Source organism: Apaloderma vittatum, unplaced genomic scaffold (genome assembly GCF_000703405.1).
Source record: "Apaloderma vittatum isolate BGI_N311 unplaced genomic scaffold, ASM70340v1 scaffold37592, whole genome shotgun sequence".
NCBI lineage: Eukaryota > Metazoa > Chordata > Aves > Trogoniformes > Trogonidae > Apaloderma > Apaloderma vittatum.
Window position 1 is genome coordinate 68,394 of NW_009704916.1, and position 20,039 is coordinate 88,432.

Below are 20,039 nucleotides of genomic sequence, written 5' to 3' on the forward strand. Positions count from 1 at the left end.
GTTGTAGGAGTTGCCATAGAACTCGTTGATTGAACCCTTCATTGTCATTTAGCATTTCAGTGATACTGCTGCTGATTGGGTGGGGTCGTCAGAAACCCGACGCTGGCTGAGGTCCTCTCTCAGGCATTGTAACACAGGCTTCAGCCCCAGTTTTAGATGTATGCCGAGTGCTTTTGAAAATCCCACCCAGTCTGTTTAGAGGAGTGTTTTAGATGTCGAGAATCTGCTTTAGGTGTCTTTTCCAGTTTTGGAATGAGCTATTTTACAACCTTGTGTTCTTGTAAATGGTGTAAAGTCTAGGCAGAAGAACAGTTAAGCCAGGTTTTTGGAACAGCTTCTACTTCTCCACCTACAATCGCTCATAGTCAGTCCTACAGAACAATCTTTCATTGGTGCAGCTGTCTAGTGGAGTTGCTAGGAGCATCTGCAGTCTTTTCTCTATGCATGTAATTAATCGAAGAAACATTTCATGCAATAATGGAAGTGCCAGCATGAGACCCTTTTGCAAATGCAGCCCCTGAGTAAGGCTGGCTGTTGTACCCGTCCTGCAGAACGGAGCCCCGTAACCGCTGACCTCACTGACTCCACAGGGAGTGGTCAAGGGCTGACTTTACTTCCAAGGGAGTTAACATCTTCCTTCTCGGTGCCAGGCTCTAGTGCAGGTGCTGTGAGACTCCAGCTGACGTGTTCCCAACAGCCTGAAATTTCAGACTAAACAAATGTGGCTAATAAAATTACATCTGAGGCAAGCAGCTTCCTGATTGCAAAGCTCGGGGTGGTGAAGGCTGTCTGTTCCCATGGTATCACTGTAGAATGAATGTAGAAATAAATGCACCAGCAAAACCAGTATGAGTGGTGGTGTGACTGGTCTTTAGTAACTTCTTTGCTGCTATTAGATGCGTGTGTGTTGGTCGAGCGTTGTTTACCTGTTAGCAGAATCTGGGCCGAAGAGACTGTGTCCACATCTTCACCCCAAGAGCACGGACAACAGCTGGCCTGCAATTCATTATCTTCAGGGTGGTTGAAAATCACAGAATCATAGAACGTTCAGGGTTGGAAAGGGACCTCGAAAGGTCATCTAGTCCAACCCCCCTGCCAGAGCAGGAAAATGGAAAAGGGATGGTCTGTTTCTGTGGGCAAAACCACCTTCATTGATTTGCCTTGTGATGTCTCTTTTATAGTTGTAGCCAGTGGCCAGCTGAAAGTACTTGCTAGGTCTTTCCTGGAAGCTGCTAGATTTCTTCTAAATAGAGTTGCCCGAGGAGTCCACAGCCACCTCGGTGTACAGGGCCACCCACCATCCATGTAGCTGGCAGAGCTCTTGCCATTTTCTGCTGGGCTGGAGTATGAAGCAGGTAACACAGTTGAAAGATCCTCCTAAGTTTACTGTAGTAAAGGGTACTCAGATTAATTTGTACGATTGCTTAGGTCTATACTAACAACATTTGTATTTAGAGTCCAGTAACAGTATTAGCATTTGAGAAATAAGTTGAGTTCAAGTACATTCATGTTTGTTACGATTCTGTGTGAATTGACATTCTGTTTCTGTTAAAAATAAGGGACCTACTTGGTTGTGGGGAGGGGGGAAATGTGTTGACTTTCAAATCTTCAGTGAATTTTGTGCAATATTTCTAGTTTCAAAGTTAATTTAGTAGTGTGCATCTGCTTGTCAGGCAGATTCTTGAAATGGTATTTTTCAAAAAAGTGTAAAGTCACATGTAGCTTTGAAATACGCTTGTATGATAAAAACATGAAGAATATATTCTAATGAGGCAAATGTATATTTCCAATGACTGGGAATGATTATGGATGTCACATGCTATGGAAGTAATATGGCCTAAGCCAATGTTTGTGTACCGGTAGTTCTAGCTCATTCTTCAAACTATACCTCAGTTAAATTGAACTAAGGTTAAATATTACAATTTATGACGTTTAGTTTATCATTTGATCATTTGTTTTTCATGGATAAAAAGATGAGGAGTTACGCATTGCTTTTCAGTACCACCAATGAGGTGAGAATTCACGGTATCAAGAATTTAGTTGTGACATCCCTAATTATTGTAAGTCATTACTTAAAATATCTACCAATATTGCCAGTATCCTTTTATTTTTTTGTAAATTAATTTCTTTGTATACTGATGTACATTTTGTTTTAACCTTTGCTTTTCCCTTGAGAACTTTAAATTAATATACTTGAATGAGGCAATAAAGCACTGTGGAACAGCTAGTCGTGGTGCAGCTTATGCACAAGCACATCATGTCTGTTACTTCATGATTTTTGAGGAGGAGGAGAAATTTCAAATGCTTCTATGTTTAGCCAACTGACGATTTGCGTTTGTTATTTTTTAGATCTGTGTCAGATGAGAAATGCCTCAGCAAAGCAATATTATTTGTCCCAATGCTTCTAATTATTTTTTTCCAGAACTTTTTTTTTAGTTACCTTTGAAAACAGTTACTGATAATGTCCTTGTCGTGAGCCTTTAATACTTACAGAAAAGACATGAAACAAGGCGTTTTGAGACTTTATTGATAATTTTAAACATTTTTGAGATTTAAAAAAACCCAAAACCCAGCCAGCATTGTCCTCGCTTTAAAAAAAATAGTTAGTTACTGACCTTTAATAAAACTAGAACCAAATCTAAGCTTTTACTCCATGCTTTTGCACCCTCTGGACTACTGTTCCAAGTCATCTCAAGAACTGTAACTCAGACCTTAGACTACTGTCAGTAGTGCACTGTGTAGATGTGTAGTAAATGAGCTGTGATGTGTGGTGTGTTTTGGTTTTTTGCTTTTTCCTTCCAAGTTTGTGGCGTCAGTAGAAGTTTTTGGTGAACTCCACATTACCATAAAGTGCCCAACACTGTACTAGAAAATAAAACTTAACGATATCAAAATTCCTTGGGTGGTACGGGTCCTTGTTTGATGGGTTGATGTGAATAGCATTTTCGTGGCCTGAAGGTTAAAATAATACAATAATACTGTATGGGAAGTTTTTCTGCATTGAATGATCATTTCTGTTCCTCAAATACGGAGAAAGCTGAATGTGTTTTCTTATTATTTATTGTTTATGCAGTTCAAAAGTTAAATGCTCATGTCCTTTATCATTCCAATGGTATTTCACTTCTTTTAAAAATCTTAGGTAATCTCGCCTGTTTGTTAAACAGCACTTTTTGGTCTGTAGATCTTCAAGTTCCTACCCAAAAAATAGATATATTATGTCATTTGATAAATTAAGAAATGGAGATATTATGGGGAAATGTTATCACGAATATGTTATCAATTATGGCTTAGCTTTTTAATGTAGCTACTTTGCTGAGTAGTTTTATGCAAGTGTGTGGCTGCACCTCAGTGTTTCATATTAAATGGCTGTGCAGTATGAGCTGATCTGGGATTAGCTCTTCTAAATTAAAAGAATTTTGATATGCAGACAAACCATGGAGCCTGTGGTTTCGATTTTGATACCTCGAGCCACAAATGATGAAGAAATTTCAAATTGCATTCATAAAAAAAAACAATGAAAGTGTGATTTTAACACTGGCTGTTGGATTTGTTACTACTGTAGCCAGCAGAGTGATACAAGCTGTGAAGACCAGTAGCACAGGGATCTTCACTGATAGAGTAAGCAAAGCACATCTTGCAGTTATTTCTTCATTTTGGCGGTATATGTGCCTGCATTTATTCAGCTATTAATAAGATAGTTGTGACAACGAACTTCTTGTCATAGGTCCAGATTATGAGCCAATGGAGGATGTTATAAAAACGTAGAAACCTTTAGTTTTTGCAGAAGGAGAGAGGAAGTATGAACATTGAGTCTTTCAGGTTAAATTGCCCTGCATTCCTTTATTTGTTATCTCGAGGCACTGTGAGCGCGTGGTTGCAACTTGCAATTTGCTTTTTCCGGATGTTTCTGTTCGGTAAGTTCTTTCAAGCCTCAGCATGGGAATGGATTGGAAAAGAGGAGGTAATAAGACAAGTTAGTCTGAGTTAAGTAGGAAAACTGTAGACAGGTGGTACAGCAGGACTCTGTTCCTGTCAGTACAACTCTACCAAGTGTCAGTGAAAAATGATTTCAGAGGAGTTTGGTGTGCCAGTCACAGCGTATCACCTCAGGTATGAAAACTGGCACACTTATTAAGTTGTAGCATTTGAGGAAAAAATGCAGCTCCAAATGATATGTTGTTGGGGACTGAAATCCTAAATGCTTCTATTCAGTAGCAGCTTCTTGGTTGTGCTTCAGAAAGAGAATGTTGCTTTTGCAAGATACTTTGACACAGTGTGGCTGCACCCGTACCTGGACAACGGACAAAGCATTTAATTTTCTTTCCAGAACTCACTGTGTGTGTTAACCTCATGTTCACAAAAGGAAAAGTAACTTTATCAAATTCCTGGATTTAGGTTTTTATTTAATGTGACAAGCGACAACAATGACGGCGATGACAACAAAAACCCAGGCGATGCCTGAAGTGATGTTGTGGGTTTGCTGATATTCAGATAAAGCAGAGTCAGGCTGCAGATTTTCATGAATTGAAAAAAATGTGAGCAGCTTCTTAAGCTTCAAAACCCCAGAGGTTTTCAGTCCTATTACAAATTCTGTATGAAACATAAACAAGAACTAGTTCTAAAAGAAGAATTTGGGAAGCGTATTTGGAATATGCTATGGGCCATGCATTATTTCTGTGGCTGCCTGTTTTACATTTCTTCCCAAAGTTGAAGGGCCGGGTTCCTGATGGTGTATTGCGCCACTAATTTTCTTTTTTTCAGGTCTGCTTCTTGCCTCAAGTAATTGTCACTGATGCGTGGGGAACAGCAGCAACAAAACTAACACTCAGTAGCACTGAAGAAGAAGGGTATAACATGGGCTGCAATGAATCTATCAAACTTGGTTGCAAACATTTTCTTTTAGATCTGTTACTTGGTTTCAGTTGTTACGTTCTTCAAAATACTCAGTATCACGGATGAGACACGGAGAAGACGTGCTCTGCCACGTTAGAGTTTACACAAGACTCATTTGCCTAAAGAAGTTTTTCAGGTATGTATAGTTCTATGAGTAGCTCAATTAATATACTTCCTAGGGCAAGTATTTTTATCCTGGTATAAAATCACTTAATTTGATTTATCTTAAGACACTTCTGAAATGTTGAATTGGAATGTTTCTGCATGTTCAAGATAGGCTTTTCTCAGCATGGACTGTTCAAAGGCCAAATATTAAAAAACATTTGACTTTCAGTGTTCAGCCTAGATGTGCTCAACTTAAAACTTCGAGAACCTGTTTTTGGGTTGGTTTTTTTCAGAGTGATTTCACATTGGCGACTTAAATTATGGTAGATGGCTTCTGAGATGCTGAGACCTTGAAATGTGCTTTAGAAGTCCTAGATCCTGCAGAAGGTTGTGGCTACCTGCTTCCCCTGTCCTCCCTGCACGCCTGTGTTCGGTTCTGTACTGGCAGTGGCTCCTCATTCCCAAGGGACCATTTTACAGTGCTAGCAGTTTTTCCATTCGCTGTTCCTTTTAAGAAAATAACCTGTTAATATAATACCGCGTATTTAGCAATGAGAAGGATTATGTACTTAAAATGTTCAGCTGAATAATACATACAAACATCTGACATTTGGCCTGCTCTGAGAATAGGTGACATGCTTATTTAACAATTTCGAAAGTGTTAAAACGGTGAGGTAGAAATTAAAATGTCATTTTAAAATATTTGTATTTAACTTATCCCATTCAGCCCTTTTCTACATTTCCCCTTGGCATATTCAAACTGGGGGTCACGGTAGCAGCCTGACACTGCGGATACTTTGAACGATATACTGAGCATTGTTGGCATTTCAGCCTAATTAGTTGCATCCTGTTTTGTGATTTGTCTGTGGTCCTTTGGGTTCTTGGCCTAAGATTATTTTTTTCTGTAACCTTTTTTTTTTTTACGCTCATCATTGTCTCGTTTTAAATGTCAACAGACCAGTACTCATGTAATTGGGGTTTTTTTTTCCCCTTACTTCTTTTCTCCCCGACGTCAGAAAGTTTGACAAACAACTTCTACCTCGCAGAAAAACTTATCCCAGGACTGAGCAACAAGCAGAGGCTAATGCAAGTCTTGAGCACTTTACTTTAAACACGGGTGGAAAAGGCTTGTAGCCCCTGTGGCCATGTGTAGTTAAGATTTTTGTGCAGAGCCTGCCCTTTGGGTTTGCTCTCACTCCTCCGGTGCCTCACGTTGCTGTCACTGGTTGTGAATTTCTGTTGCCAAGTGAAGTTTAGTGCAGGTGCCAAATGAAACTAAGTGGGTTTAAATTGAAAACACACATTTTTGTCATCGCTGGTTATTACAATACATGCCAATGAAAATGACGCTTTTTGCTGAAACTGTAGGTGAAATCTGAAAGGTCAGACCCAATATTGAGCTGAGAGAAATGTCATGCTTTAGAGAGTGCCATGAAGAACGTAAAACCAGATGAAGGCCTGTGTAGTTTGATCAAAAAAAGATGATTTAAAGTCATGATTTGGACATGTCAGTCTTGCTGGTGTTTGACAATATTAGATGAGTTGCTGGTAAATGTAGTCGGGTTGCCAAGTGATTTTGGGGAAAGAAAAATCACAGCCTGATAAAAGCGGAAATTAAAAACAACTTCTGGGAAACCAAATTGAAACAAGGTTGCACAAATTAGAATATAAAATCGTTGATACATTTTTATCCCATAATTGCCATTTGGAGGAACCTAAACCTAGAAAAATTACCACCGAACTGAGAGCTCTGTTTGCCTTTCAGGACTCCACCTGTGCCTTGATTCATAATTTATACTCTGTTTTTTCGATGTGCAAGAGGTCTTCACACCTCATGGCATGCATTATAGATGGAGGAGTTTAGGTTAAAACATGCTTTTACTGCGAGGCATAGGGGATTGCCCACTCTCCGCAGCAAATTCATGTGTGCAATTTAAACAAGACCTTACTCTGCTCCCAATAAATACACACCAGATGTATCTTTTATAAATGTTAGGTTTTACAGCATCTTGACACATGCCGGTAGTTTGAAGCCTGTGCATGCTTCAGTGGGGCATGAAAGCCCCATCCATTTATTCAACTGTGACGTTTTGCAATAGGCAAAATTTTAGTGTTGTCAGCTACTCGCTGTTCAATTTTATTGACTTACAATGTCTAATCTGACGCTCTTTTTTTTGAATTGTTTCCAGAGGTGTCAGTTTTCTTTACAAGAGAGGCGATTGAATAGCACAGGAAAAGGAACTTGGCCAAAAATCCTCTGATGCGTGATTCTTGATGTTATGTGACATTACACGTGTAAGGTTTGTCCTGCAGTGAGACTTGCAGGAGACTCGGGCTTATGTTAAATAAAGCAGTACAGGAATGTTTGCCTGGGAAAAAGACTTAGTAGCTGTCTCTTATCTGGAGACAAGCTTTCTGCTGTAGGATTTCATTTATTACAGCCATTTTAAAAAGTGTATTGACTATGTTCTCTATTTAATACCAGAACTTGAATGATGTTTATTATTAATTGTTTGAATAATAATCACTAGCCAGACTTCAGACATAGACGATGACAATAAATTTTGGCTTAGCTTGTCATTGATGAGATGCTAGACAGAGCAAGTGCTTTCTTGCTTCCTTAAGGGCCAGGAGTTTTGGAGACCTCAGAAGGCACAGGGTTCCCCATCTGAGAGCCCTCTCCTGACAATGGCCCATGGCAGCTGGTGTGATGTAAGGAGCTCTAAGTCATACACAGTCCCGAGTTTCAGCACAGGCTCCTCCCAGCTGAGCTTGGTCAGTTCCGTGCCAACACGCAGAGAGCGTAATTTCTCCCCTGAAAGGTTGTGTTCACCTACTGTCTTAGCTGTATCATTTCCGCCAAATGAGCTGTTCTCGCTAAAAGAATTTGTGGCGACACGCTCACCTTCACGACAGCTCCCAGCGCAACTGTGAGCATCAACTCGGCTGAACTCCTCCCGGGGACCTTTTCAGTTCCAGCTGGGGAGTGCCATTGGGACAATTGGACTCTTGCTTTCTGAGGTTGTTCCTGTTTATTGAAAAGTACCAGAGAAACTTTTGAAGTGAGCAGAAATCGCCTTGTGGAAAGGGGACTTGAAGTGAAAAAAAAGTCTTACTGCTCTGACGTTTTTCTGCCTGCACTCGTCCGCAGTGCTGGAAACACCGCAGGAATTTAAAAAAAATGGAGCATGTGATTCTCAGTGTGCATAAATTAGCTCCAGTAAGCTTTATTGATTCAGGTCACCTTGGGACCTGGCACGAAACTCCTCCCTTTGATGGGCAGAGGACGATCAGTGGGTGTGGATGCAGATTGCAATGCTGAGGCTGGCAGCTCCGACCATGGCACAAACCACAGTCATCTCAAGTATGGAAAATGTTTCTTGATCATCTGATTCCAAATGCACAGATTGACTTTTTAAACTGCAAATACAGATCTGGCCAGGGGGTAATTTCCCTTGTAATTGCATGATGAAATAATCCCATAAAGCAAAAAAAAAAAAAAAAAGGCTTGCATGTGACTTGACATAATCCTTATTTATTGGTCGTTTTGAGCCTGTACACAGCAAAATAGGGCTATGAATACACCATCTAAGCTATAAACATACTATGTACATACAGAGGAGGAGCAGTTTACATAAAACGGAGAAGGCACAGAATGCAGTGATACACTGTGATCACTTTGAATTGGCCGAATCCCAGCTGCTGTATTTATATTTGGCCTGGTGTAAATATTCTTGGGACTCTGAAGGGACTCCTCACCCTGTCACAGGCTGGATGTCAACTCCTCCCAAGGGAAAAAGGAAGGGATTGTGAAAGGGGACAAAGTTACTTTATCCTTCTGCTTCTGAGTATCTTCAGAGAGATTTAGTGCAGAGCAGATCATGTGCTCTAATTTAACACCTCGTTCCTTGTAGAAAACTGTAAATGGGTAAAGTTTGGGAGTACACTGTGCATTTGTTTCTTGAATGAATAGGTTGCACGAATTTATATTAAGGAATAAATTATTTTGCTTTCAGCTTTTGAGTCAAATAGTGTGAAAATTTTGAAATATTTTAAGCCTTTGTGTGGAGACATTTTCATATTAATGGAGGTTATCAGTGCTTTTTGTACACATTTTATTATACCCCTGGGCTGAGAAGCAGTAAGTAGCTTGGTGTCTGCTATATCAGTCTTAATCTGTGATTTAAAATTCGGCACAAATAGTGTTAGATGCTCTTTGTAATTTGTTCTCTTTTGTTTTAACTGTGGTTCCCTAGTTGAGAGATGGCCTGGAAGGGTCAGTCTTCCTAACCGCACATTTCACGGTCTCTATAGCATGTTAGTATAGTGATGGCTTTGAGACTTTTCGTGCTTCTCCAGGCTGCCACTGAGCTTTTGCAGCTGCAGCATCTGCCTCCCTCCCTTCTTTGGATGTTGCTTTCTTAATTCAGCTTTTTAGAAAGCGTATTTAGAACTGACATATGTGCCTTTTGGGCCTTTTCTTGTTTGTTACTCATAAGATCATAAATAGAGTTTTGAACATTTCACATTTTAATCCCTATTTGCAGTAAAACATGCTCCCTCTAAGTTATCTTACACAGATCTGCTTCGGTAGGTAATTCTCATTCCTGACTGATTATCTTCCCCCTCCCTTTCCTGTGGCCTTCCTGGATCTCCAGCTTTTGCCTCTGCCTTCCTCTTGCTTTGCATGGATTTTCACTGCTCTTATGCTTCATTGTTTCCTCTCCGCTGAGACTGGCAGCAATCACAGCTCACTCTAAGCTTAGTTTAAAGGTTTTTCCCCTGCCTTCTGTCTCCTTATCTTACCTTCCACAAACCACGCTCATATTTCACTGTGAGATTTTTACTTTGTTGTGTTTTTATGAGTGTCTTTTTAATTCTGTAGGAGCATATTGCTCCAGAGCAATCTTTGGTCTGTATGAAAACTCTTCAGGCTTTCATCTTCTTCGTTCATCCTTTATCTGTACACAGTCCTGAAAATCTTGCTCAGCCCTATAGATTCTCTGAGTGGCAACACTTTTTTGAATATTTTATTACGTCTGTACAGATTGTTTTTCTACTGTCTCCAAAATTCCGTGCAGAAAGTCGAACCACCAAGAAGAGCAGCGTTATTTTCCAGCTGGTGCCTTATTCTTGCTTATTCTTACTTTCCTTCAAGTTAGTTCTCTGTGCAAACTGCCTCCATCTCCAGCTTCCTCCTCTCTTTTGTCCTTTTTCTTCAAATCATATAATAATTTAGTCTGGAAGGGACCTGCTGATGTTATCTACTCCAACCTCCTGCTCAAAAAGGGCAAACTTCAAAGTCCACCTTTATTACAACCATTCTACTGCTATTTCTGAAATTACCTGATTTCTGGATTTCTTTCTCCGTCTCTGCTGTTCAGTGAGATCTCCATCAATTTTCTTTCTCTGGGCTGAAGAACACAAAGCAAGTGTGTGGAAGCATCTTCTTTGCATCCACTTCACTGGTTCCGTGCTGCTTCTGCTACTTGTGCCTAAGTTGTGCTTCTGGATTTCCCCCTGGGTTTTAGAGCTCTTTGCCCCCAGGCTCTTCCCAGCTCTTCTTCTCCACTTACTCATTGCTTACCCTCTTCTCATCACAGGTGTCTGTACCTTTGCCACTTTTTGGCACAGGTGGCCTTGCCTTTAGATCTCTTGCAGCCTTCTTGGGTGAGACTGGAGCAATGTGTGCCCAAACCGCTCCTGCTTCACTTGTGGGCTCTCATCCTCACACGCTGTTCCGTGCTCTTTCGTTTGCCAAGTGTTTGCTACCTCAAACCATCCACTCGTGAGAAAATTTCTCCTTTTTTAGCTATATTTATGAATCTTTCTAGAAATGATGACACCTAACAGACTTTGTGGCCTTCTTTATTATGCCTTAGCAGTGTCTCGTAGGGTAAATGCTGGCCTAAACCAAGATTTTCAAATAAAAGCTAACATGTCTGTAATTACATAATGTCATGATTCAAAAAGATCTGCCCCGAATCCCTGCTCTCTCTTATCCCCTGACGTATTTTGGTAACTTATTTTCCCGTTTTTTCCTCAGTTGCCACTTGAACTCTCTGGATTTAAGCTGCGGCTGCACGGCAGTGATTGCATTCAACATAATAAGCTTCAGTACTAAAGCTGTAAATTGGGCTGGAATAAAATCTGTTGTGCATTTTCACTGTGACTATGTTCTGCTGTTTTAACTCGGCTTGAATCCTACCATCCACTCGCATTTTCCGTAGTGCCTTGTTTTGAAAGATATTGGTGAGGACTGCAAAAAATCCAGAATGTGCTTACCATCATAGTTACTGCTAATCATCTAATGCAAAAATAAATGTGAGTGACATTGATCCTCAGTAAGCCCTTAAGGGGTTCGTTCAAAGTGAATTATGAATTGATCATTAATTAAAAAGATGAGTTACACTCTAGGATACTGAACATGCATACTCCATTATGCAGCTCCTGGAATAACTGTCTGGGGCTTGATGTGTCTGTCTGGGATGTTTCACAACTGCGGGACCCGATAAGCTGAACTGCGGGAGGAAAGAAATGCCATCACGGACTTTCCGCTCCGGTGCCTCTTTATTGTGGGTTCAGTTTGTGTGGGAGCAATGTTTATGCTTCAATTTCTTGACTACATGTGAAAATTAACTGGATGAGTTACTGCTGAAATTGGCCTCTATGTCTCAAAAAAAACCCTCTTTGACTTGGGTGTATTTTTGGCACGTCCTTTCCTACTACAAGAAGGATCATTAACTCTCTTGAGGATTTTCAAATGTCTCTTTCCTTAAAAGATTTCTTCCAAACTTCTGTTATTCTATTGTATTTTATGCATTTGTTTCTTTTTCAGCAAGTAGTTGCACTCCTTTTGCTGCTGAGGTCTAAGAAGGGGTAGTTAAATGGGATTATCTGTTTTAAAAGGGGAATACTGAGGCGTAAAAATTTATTTTCTCATGATCGTATGACAACTTTGGGCTCCAGGAGAAACACCAAGTCTGCTGTAATTATTTCCCAGCCAGTGCTTTACCTGTAGGCCACATCTGGCTCTTTCCTGGTATTTTCCATGAGTTTTGGGAAATGTTTTGAGTGTGTTTTTGGGCAACTAGTGTATGTTTGCAATGTGAGAAGCTATAGTTTTCTAAAATGGACCATCACGTGCTATTGTAATACGAAAATGGCAGTAGTGTGGGTGCATAGAATTCATTTAGGATGTTTAGATTCCATGTCTCCTAAGAGATTGTACCCACTAGATATTATAGGACACAGTCTTTTATACTCAGAAACGTGCTTTTCTGGAAAATAAAATTCCTTTCAGTAGGAGGCAGAGGAGCAACGGGTAAAATGAGAGAACTGGAGGAAAGAAAACCAATTAAATTTGAAGCATTTATTTTGGAGAGTTTTCGCGCAGCTTCCTTTTAATCCCTGATTAACAGATGAAAGTAGATATGCTGAGACACAGCTCTAGTACTAAACTCTTTGATAACAGAATTACAGTGTCTTTATTGTACAGGCTTATTTGATTTTTTCTGCAGCGGTGATCGCCAGGCAGTCAAAGGAAAGCACAAATGAGAAGCTGTTATTTGTGTTGCATCAAGACAGGCACTTAGGTGTGTCCCAGGAGCCATTACTGTCTGTAATGCCTACTGCTGATTATCAAGGCTGGAGTTGCCAGTGCAAATAAAAATCGTCCTTGGTCGCCTTGATCCAAAACAATGATAAATAACGTTGGTTCACTTAAATGCTAAGAGAATTGTAACATTATTGAACTTAAAAGGAAAGTGTTGAAAATATTGAAAGCCCAAAGTCATTGTAATCTTCATAATGAGTATTCCTGGGATCAGAAAGAAAGTTAAGATATCTAACATATGTACACTGTCCCTTTTCAGCCATCTTCCAGGATGGAGGAGCGCTTTCTTCTAAATCAGTCTTTCCATCGGTGGTGGTTGCACCATGTTCCACATCTCCACCCGGGATCCCTCCTTCTCCTGCCGGCTGGGGCTGTAGGTCCCCTGAGTTGCCCGTTTATTGGCAGCGATGACTGAAACCACAACTGCCAAGAAGAGGATCAACAACAAGGCCAGCGTTACTGAGCCAATGGAGGCGAATATGTTCGAGATCAAGTCAGTTGTCAACTGGAAGGATTGAAACAATCGCAATATAATTTAAGTCAAGAGAACACTGAGACACACTTGAACTACCACGGAAGGAAAACAAAAACCATTCTATGGATAGGGCTTTGCACAGACAAGCTAGTGCTGAAGCACGGTTTGTTGGTAGGGGAGTACATCAGCCCCTCCACATTTTGTGCCTTGGACTCTTCAGAAAATTATGCCACACGGTGCTGGGTATTTAATATACGAGGCAGAGCTGGATGGATTTCACGTAATGACCCACTTAGTTTGACATCTTCCTTTCTGGTTGAAAATAACCTGTGAATTAATATGTCTGTGGACTGCAGTGGTAATTTAGCAGTTATTTCATTGCTTTAATAATAATTAATTATATCTAGTTTAGTTGTGAACACATTATTGCTAGACTTCACTACTGCACGTTAAACGTGACCTATTTTGACTGGATATATATTCAGTCGCATTTCTGTCTCTCTCGCTTGAGGAGTCGGGTTTATATGAATACTTGTACTTAATATGTAGAAAATTTGCTTACTGTTAATATTTTTGTAAAACACACTATCTCTACAGGCATTCCTAAACTTTTCACATTTGCATGCAGTAAGCATATAGAGGCTGCACAAGGGTGAAACCGACATCTATTCAGTGCAAGATTAATTGGTATACTTTCCCAGATACGTTTTTAAATATTCATCCAGCTCTTCCTCTACATACAGGTTTAGTAGCTAAATCTACAGAAACACAAGCAGTACAGTACAGGATGAACGTAAGGATGCTCTGATTTTGTTTTGATTTTTTTGTTTTGATGTTGACAGTGGGAAATGTGATGTCAGAAGGCAAAGTGCACACAAACAAATCTGCCAACTGAAAAGCTTTAGACCAGAGAAATGTTATAATTGGTAGATCAATGTTTTATACACATCTGTGTATGTGCTTTTTTGTGTAAAAATTGCTTATAGCATGAGGTAAGCCAATGAAGTGGTGTGGTTACTGTGGAAAAGTGGTCACTACGGACAGAATGACCCCAGCAGGAACTGAACTTCTGGGCAGATTCTGCCATCCATCACCTTTTGATTTGTATTACGAGTGACAGCTGAGCTGCCATGGATGAATGTGTGCTTGAGGCTGAACTTGCAAATCCCAAAATATTTCGAAACAGAAAACAGCCGGTCAAAGCCCATTTCCCGATTAGATACTGCACGTTACAGGATATTTTAGTGACCTGCTTACTCGTCAGTTCTAAGAAGTGCAATTACAGTCCTGAGAACAAGGACGATGGGGATGCATGACCAGCTAGGATATTTTCCTCTGACCTTGATGGATAGCTATTCTAAGTTAATTCTGATCCTAGGATTGAAAGGACATCCATGAAAGAAATTCGCTGCCATAGGTAAAATGGATGGTGTTGCCTGGTCTCTGGTATGTGAAACTTCAGCACTTATTTTCCCCTTTTCCACTCCATACCCTTTCAATTCCTGTTCTAGGTGTGTCTATATCTACAGAGAAATTTTCATTTTTGATATCCTTCAGATCAATTCTATTTCTTGAAGACAAATATTGCACAAAGGAATCGAGAAGAAAACTGTAACTTATTAAGAAGTAGTCACATATTTAAAGCTCATTCTCAAGTTAAATCATCATAACAGGGTTGTTTTGGGAATTTTTTGCAATATTTACTTATGATGGAAACCTTACCCATGGCGCACCATAGCAATCCACTACACATTTTGTTCCAATTCTTATTTCTGTTAAATAACTATAATTAATTCATTGGATTTTATTTGCTCAACCAGTGACTTTAACCTGAAAAAAAACTACTGAAAATTGCCCTTATTGCATGTGTCTTGTGTTGGACAAAACACTTCCTCTTGAGCCAGCATATGAAATAAAATTGCCCCACTGATTACAGCCTAGAGAACTGGGATTTTTACCATGGATATATAAGCTAAATTTATTTCTGTATTTACATTGCTTCTAATTTCTAATATGAAAAAAATGGCCTTTGTGTCATTTTTTGGGGTGGATTCTATTAATTAAAAAACAAAACAAAACCACCCAAAAACTGCTCTACCAGTGCTGTGCCCTGCTTTCTCAGCCCCACAAATCACTGCCTAAGTTTACTACATAGGTAGCCCCCTTAGCAGTGGCACTGAACCGATAACAAGAGTTGCCAGAAGGCTCTGCAGTCTGGTCCCATCAAAATCAACTGCTTCTTTAGTAATTAATGGCTGAACAGTTAAGCTAATTTGGAAAATCAACTGGCTGATCTGGGGGGAAAAAAAAATAAATCTGAAAAGTTCTGCCCTGCATCGTCTCAGAGTCTGTTCGTTGCAGGATTTGGTGATGGTGACAGATTGAAATAATTGTAACTGGTGGTCCCAAAAAGAGACTGAGCAGCATTTTTAGGAGCCCAGCGCTGCTGAGGCAGCGGAAAAAGAGGCTTTCTGTTATGGATCCTACCGTGTATTTTGCAAAGTGGCAAGGAGCGGGCTTTGAAAAAGCAGTTTGAATGCAAAGGTCCCATACTGTTGCTTCAGGCTCTTCTGGTAAGTCCTCGCCTGTTGCTTCCACCATGGATGGATCTGGGCTGAGAACCTCCCCGATGTTTTGAAGAGCAGAGCCCCTGTGACTGCCGTGGGACTGCCCGTGCGTGCCGCTGCTCGTCTCGGTGTTCGCAGCCGCGTTAACGCTTGCTGGGTGCCGAGAATGAGTCAGCCTTCATTTCAGCACTCGCACAGAAGCGTGCCTCGTTCCGGATGCTTAATGTGACAGAGACATCAACACAAGCCTTAAAACTTAGGGATTGCCAAACCCCGGAGAATTCCCTTCTCTGCCACGTGCAGGGCTTTCTGGGAATTCTGCAGCTGCTCGTGTGCGCTGGAGCTTTTGCTGCCAAAGTCTCTGGATCTCAAGTCCTGACACCACTCACGAGGTTATTGCTTCATTCACGGTAAGAACGTCTGATCCACGGCGTCCAGATTTACTGCCCCCAAATCAAAACCATTTGCTATAGTAATGAGAGACGATTGGCTTGGATGACTGGTCTTAATCCGTGTCAGAATTAATTTGAAAGTTTTGGGGTCATATAGGGATAAGAGAGCAGCAGCTTTAATCATTAACTTGATTAAAAAGCCCATAGATAATCTGAGTTTATTTCATTGAGGATTTACAACCACCTTATCAGAATTTTGTTCTGTTAAAGGCTGAATTCAAATAAGAATCCAGGCAGTGCAAGAAGAAATCCAGTCTTTCATACACAAATCTGTTACAACGAGATGCATTGATAACCCCAGCTTGTGGGACTACAGTCTGTTTTCAGCAGCAGTAATGTGGACATAAATCTATAGCTTGACTTCATTTTAGTAAAAGTGCCTTAAAGGAGCAGCACCTGAAGCCCCATTTTCCTTTTTTTTTTTTCCCCCGCCTTCACAAGCAAGCACCTGTTGCTCTCCTACACATCATCTGTGCTGAGCACCAGCCACCAGGTCCTGAAAGCAGTGTTGACCTGGCTGCTGGGCTGTCGAGTTGAACCAATAATGCATTTTCAACTCGTCTAAAGAGAGCAGATTCATGTCCCAACACTGCACGGGCCAGGAAGTGGCAAACTATTTTTCAGATTCTACGTGCATCACCTATTTCCTTTACCTGCTTTATCTTCTTTATGCTTAATCATAGTTTCCTACTTCATGCTGTTGTCCATGTGGGCAGTTTTGTATGTTGAATGTGCTTATACACAGTTACAATTCAGGGACCTGAACCATGGACTCCTTTCTACTGTGATACCTGTGGTAACAAAGAAGGCAGAACTTAGCATGTGCTGTGCACCTTAGCTGATTTTCCACTGTTTATCACCAGCAAGACCATCAACTCCTTTTCTTTCTGCATCCCTTGCAAGTCTTCAGTTTATCTTGTAGGCTTCAACGGTGCATTTTCTATGGAGGTCACATCCCCTAACCGTTCTCTTCTCTGTGTGTGAAGGTCACTTCTAAAAGGTGCAGTGTTTGCTGTATCTTTTAAACCTCGTGTATAACAAGCTTCAGGATTATCTGGTAAGAAAAGTGTTTGAATTCTCTGAAATTGAGAAGCAAAAGAAAAAAGAAGGACCTAGAAAGACTGCTGCAAGGTTTCTCTCTAGGTTTGCTCCCTTAATGAGTAAGAACAAAACCAGTTTGTAGGAGGACCGGCTTCAGATTCGGAGGCTCGAATACCTAGTGAAGATCTCCGTGGGCTAAAGCTGCAACAGCTTTCCTCTGCAACCAGCCAGCGGTGCATCGCTCCCGTTCAGGCTGGCCTGTTGTTGCCCCGTGCTGGTCACAGGTAGCCTTGCCCCCGATATGCCCAGTAACAGCCCAAGGTAAGCACAGCTGCTTCTCTCTCTACAGCTTGGGAGCTTCTCCCTCTGACACCATGTCCACTGGTAGGAGGCTATCCTGCCATCCCTCACATACCTCCATAGGCCTCTGAAAATATATCTATACTACCCATACACTTGTAGGTAATCCTGAATTTTCATCATTACCATTGCTGTTTCTGCCATCAGCCTCTTGGCTGTTTTCCTGATACCTGCAGGAAAAGACAATCCTGTTGCCTGGAGGGCCCGAATGAGCCGCCAAGTCCTGAAAATACCTCTGCGGACATTGCTGAAGGCAAACCACTACTGACGTGTGCAGAAGAACCACAGTATATGAATTTAGGCAACTCACTTTGAAGAATGTAAGTAACATTGTTATCATTATTGTTATTATTTTTCTATTTTCTGGTGGATATTATTGACTGAATATTTTCTTAAAACGTCTCTGAAGAAATTACATTCACTACCACTTCTCTCTAACTTCTATCTATCTATCATCTATCTATCTGTCCATCTATCTATCCATCTATCCATGCATCTCTCCATCCATCTATCATCTGCCTGTCCATCTATCTGTCCTTCTCTCCATCAGGCTATCCATCTGTCTGTCCATCTACCCATCTATTGTCTATCTATCCGTCCATCTATCCGTCTATCTGTCTGTCTGTCTATCTTTTTTTTTATAAAGTGTAGCTTGAATAGTTTGTCGTAGTTGAAGTGTGACAGTTTGAATGAACTCCTTCCTGGAAAACACACACTTTTAGTGGTCTGACCATTTTTATTGAAATCAAAGCACGAATGTAGAGAGACTTAGTGTTAACAGCTATAATGATAAGTTGGTCATCTGGTTTGATCAGTCAGAGATCAGAAAAAAGCAATCTTTACTATCAAGGAAGAATTACATCTCTGGTGTCCTGTGAGAAAACGAAGAAGATGGAGATGATTGAAGTCTAGGATTTAGCTGGGCTTACAAGCAGAGAGCCTCATTAAGAAATTCTGACAGCCTCCCTCCTGACACATGAAGCCACACTGTTGTGACACTACAGAAGTTAATGAGGAAGTTTGTTCTAATTATAGCGGAGTAAGAAATTAGAGATTGGAGATGGAGCTCTCTAAAGTGCTGCAACTAAATTGTAAAACAGGCTTCAGTCGAACAAGGGTGTTATTCACGTTAGTCTTGATTTTCCAGTCAGATTGGCATACGCAGACCTCCTCCTCCCCACAGTAGGCTGCGGGACCATTCCTGGATCACTTGGAACCAGTGCTGTGTTTAAATCAAAACCGTTTGCCGCCTCCTCAATGCTAGCACTTGCAGTAATATTCGCCTCAGGTGGCCTTCTATTTACCATGTTAGTCTTTTGACTGAGTAGCTTTTCAAACTCCGAAGCTCACTTTTAGGAATTAATCTTTAAAAAACGTTCTGTGTACAGTAGCTATCATTTCTTTAGCTACTTGTCACAGTGATGTCTGACTTACGTTAACTGTTTAATGGAAGCGGTCCAGCTGTGAAAACAGTGGTATTTAGCAGGTCTGGGATGGTCTATCTTAGAAGAAATAATATGTCTAATTTGGCCACTGTGCTTTATGTGTGCTCAGCCATGGACTCGAAAGAGCCAGAAGTACGTAAGCAGCCCCTTAAAATCTCCATTGGCTATTTCACTGGATCAGTATCTCACAGGACATGCTATTAAATGCCTTTTTTCTTAGGCAGTAGAGTGTTGGTTATACACAGAGAAGTGATTTGGCTGGCAGATTGGGAGGGAAGCTCTCATTTAGCTGGGGGCGTTGAGAAGACTCCTTGATAGCATTTCTGCAGCAACTGCCAGGGCTAATTCTGTGTGTGCTCCAGCTCTTTTTAAGATCATCTTGGTGGTGCAGCACAAATTAAATGTGCAGCTCCAATGTGTTGTTACGAGATGCCTTTTAAAATTCTATGAACAGCCTGTGGTGTAGGAACTTCACCATCTGCTGCAATCTGAAAGGATAAGAGGGAAAAATCTATCTATCAAGCCATGCTGAGGAGGAGTTTGTCCCGTAGCTGCTGAATTGCAGACTAGACAAATGTTTTAGGAAAGGTGTCAGTCTCTGGGGTGTAACATCCTTTTCCAGCTGGGGAAATGCTTTGGGGTAGAATTATTTTTGTACATCGGTAACGGTGCAGTGTTTCTCCGTGGGGCTAAACTGCATTACAGCTTTGAGACAGCAGATTCCGTACAGATAAATCCTGGTGGTGTTTGAAAGCCTTATCAGGCAAGCACCTTGCAGGAAGGAACGGATGGTACTTAAAATCAAGACTATCCCTGAAAACAGTAACTTTCTGTCATTTCCCTGCATATAGCCAGGATGACTTTATTGCATCCCTGTAGTTGCCGCTGTAGAAACGACACCTAAAGAAGGGTTGGAAGAACACTCAGCAGTGGCCCTTTGAGGAAATCTCCTGTTGTCACGGGAGAAGAAGAACAGGAAAAGTTGGTGCAGTGCTGAAGATGAGAGCAGGGCAGTTCCTGAGGAAAAGAGATGGAGAGGCGTTCAGCTGACAGAGTGAAATAATTAGAATGGTGAGAATCAGTTTC

At 40.9% G+C, this 20,039-nt stretch overlaps 1 protein-coding gene across 1 annotated transcript in view; it reads right to left on the minus strand.

Annotated features, from left to right (window-relative positions):
- Positions 1 to 12,902: 12,902 nt before the first annotated feature.
- The window catches only part of CRB1 (crumbs family member 1, photoreceptor morphogenesis associated), a 34,895-nt gene continuing 27,758 nt past the window's right edge, over positions 12,903 to 20,039 (minus strand). Inside the window, exon 8 of the mRNA XM_009865197.1 lies at positions 12,903 to 13,118. Coding sequence (XP_009863499.1) covers positions 12,903 to 13,118 — 216 coding nt within the window. The remainder of the gene's footprint in view (positions 13,119 to 20,039) is intronic.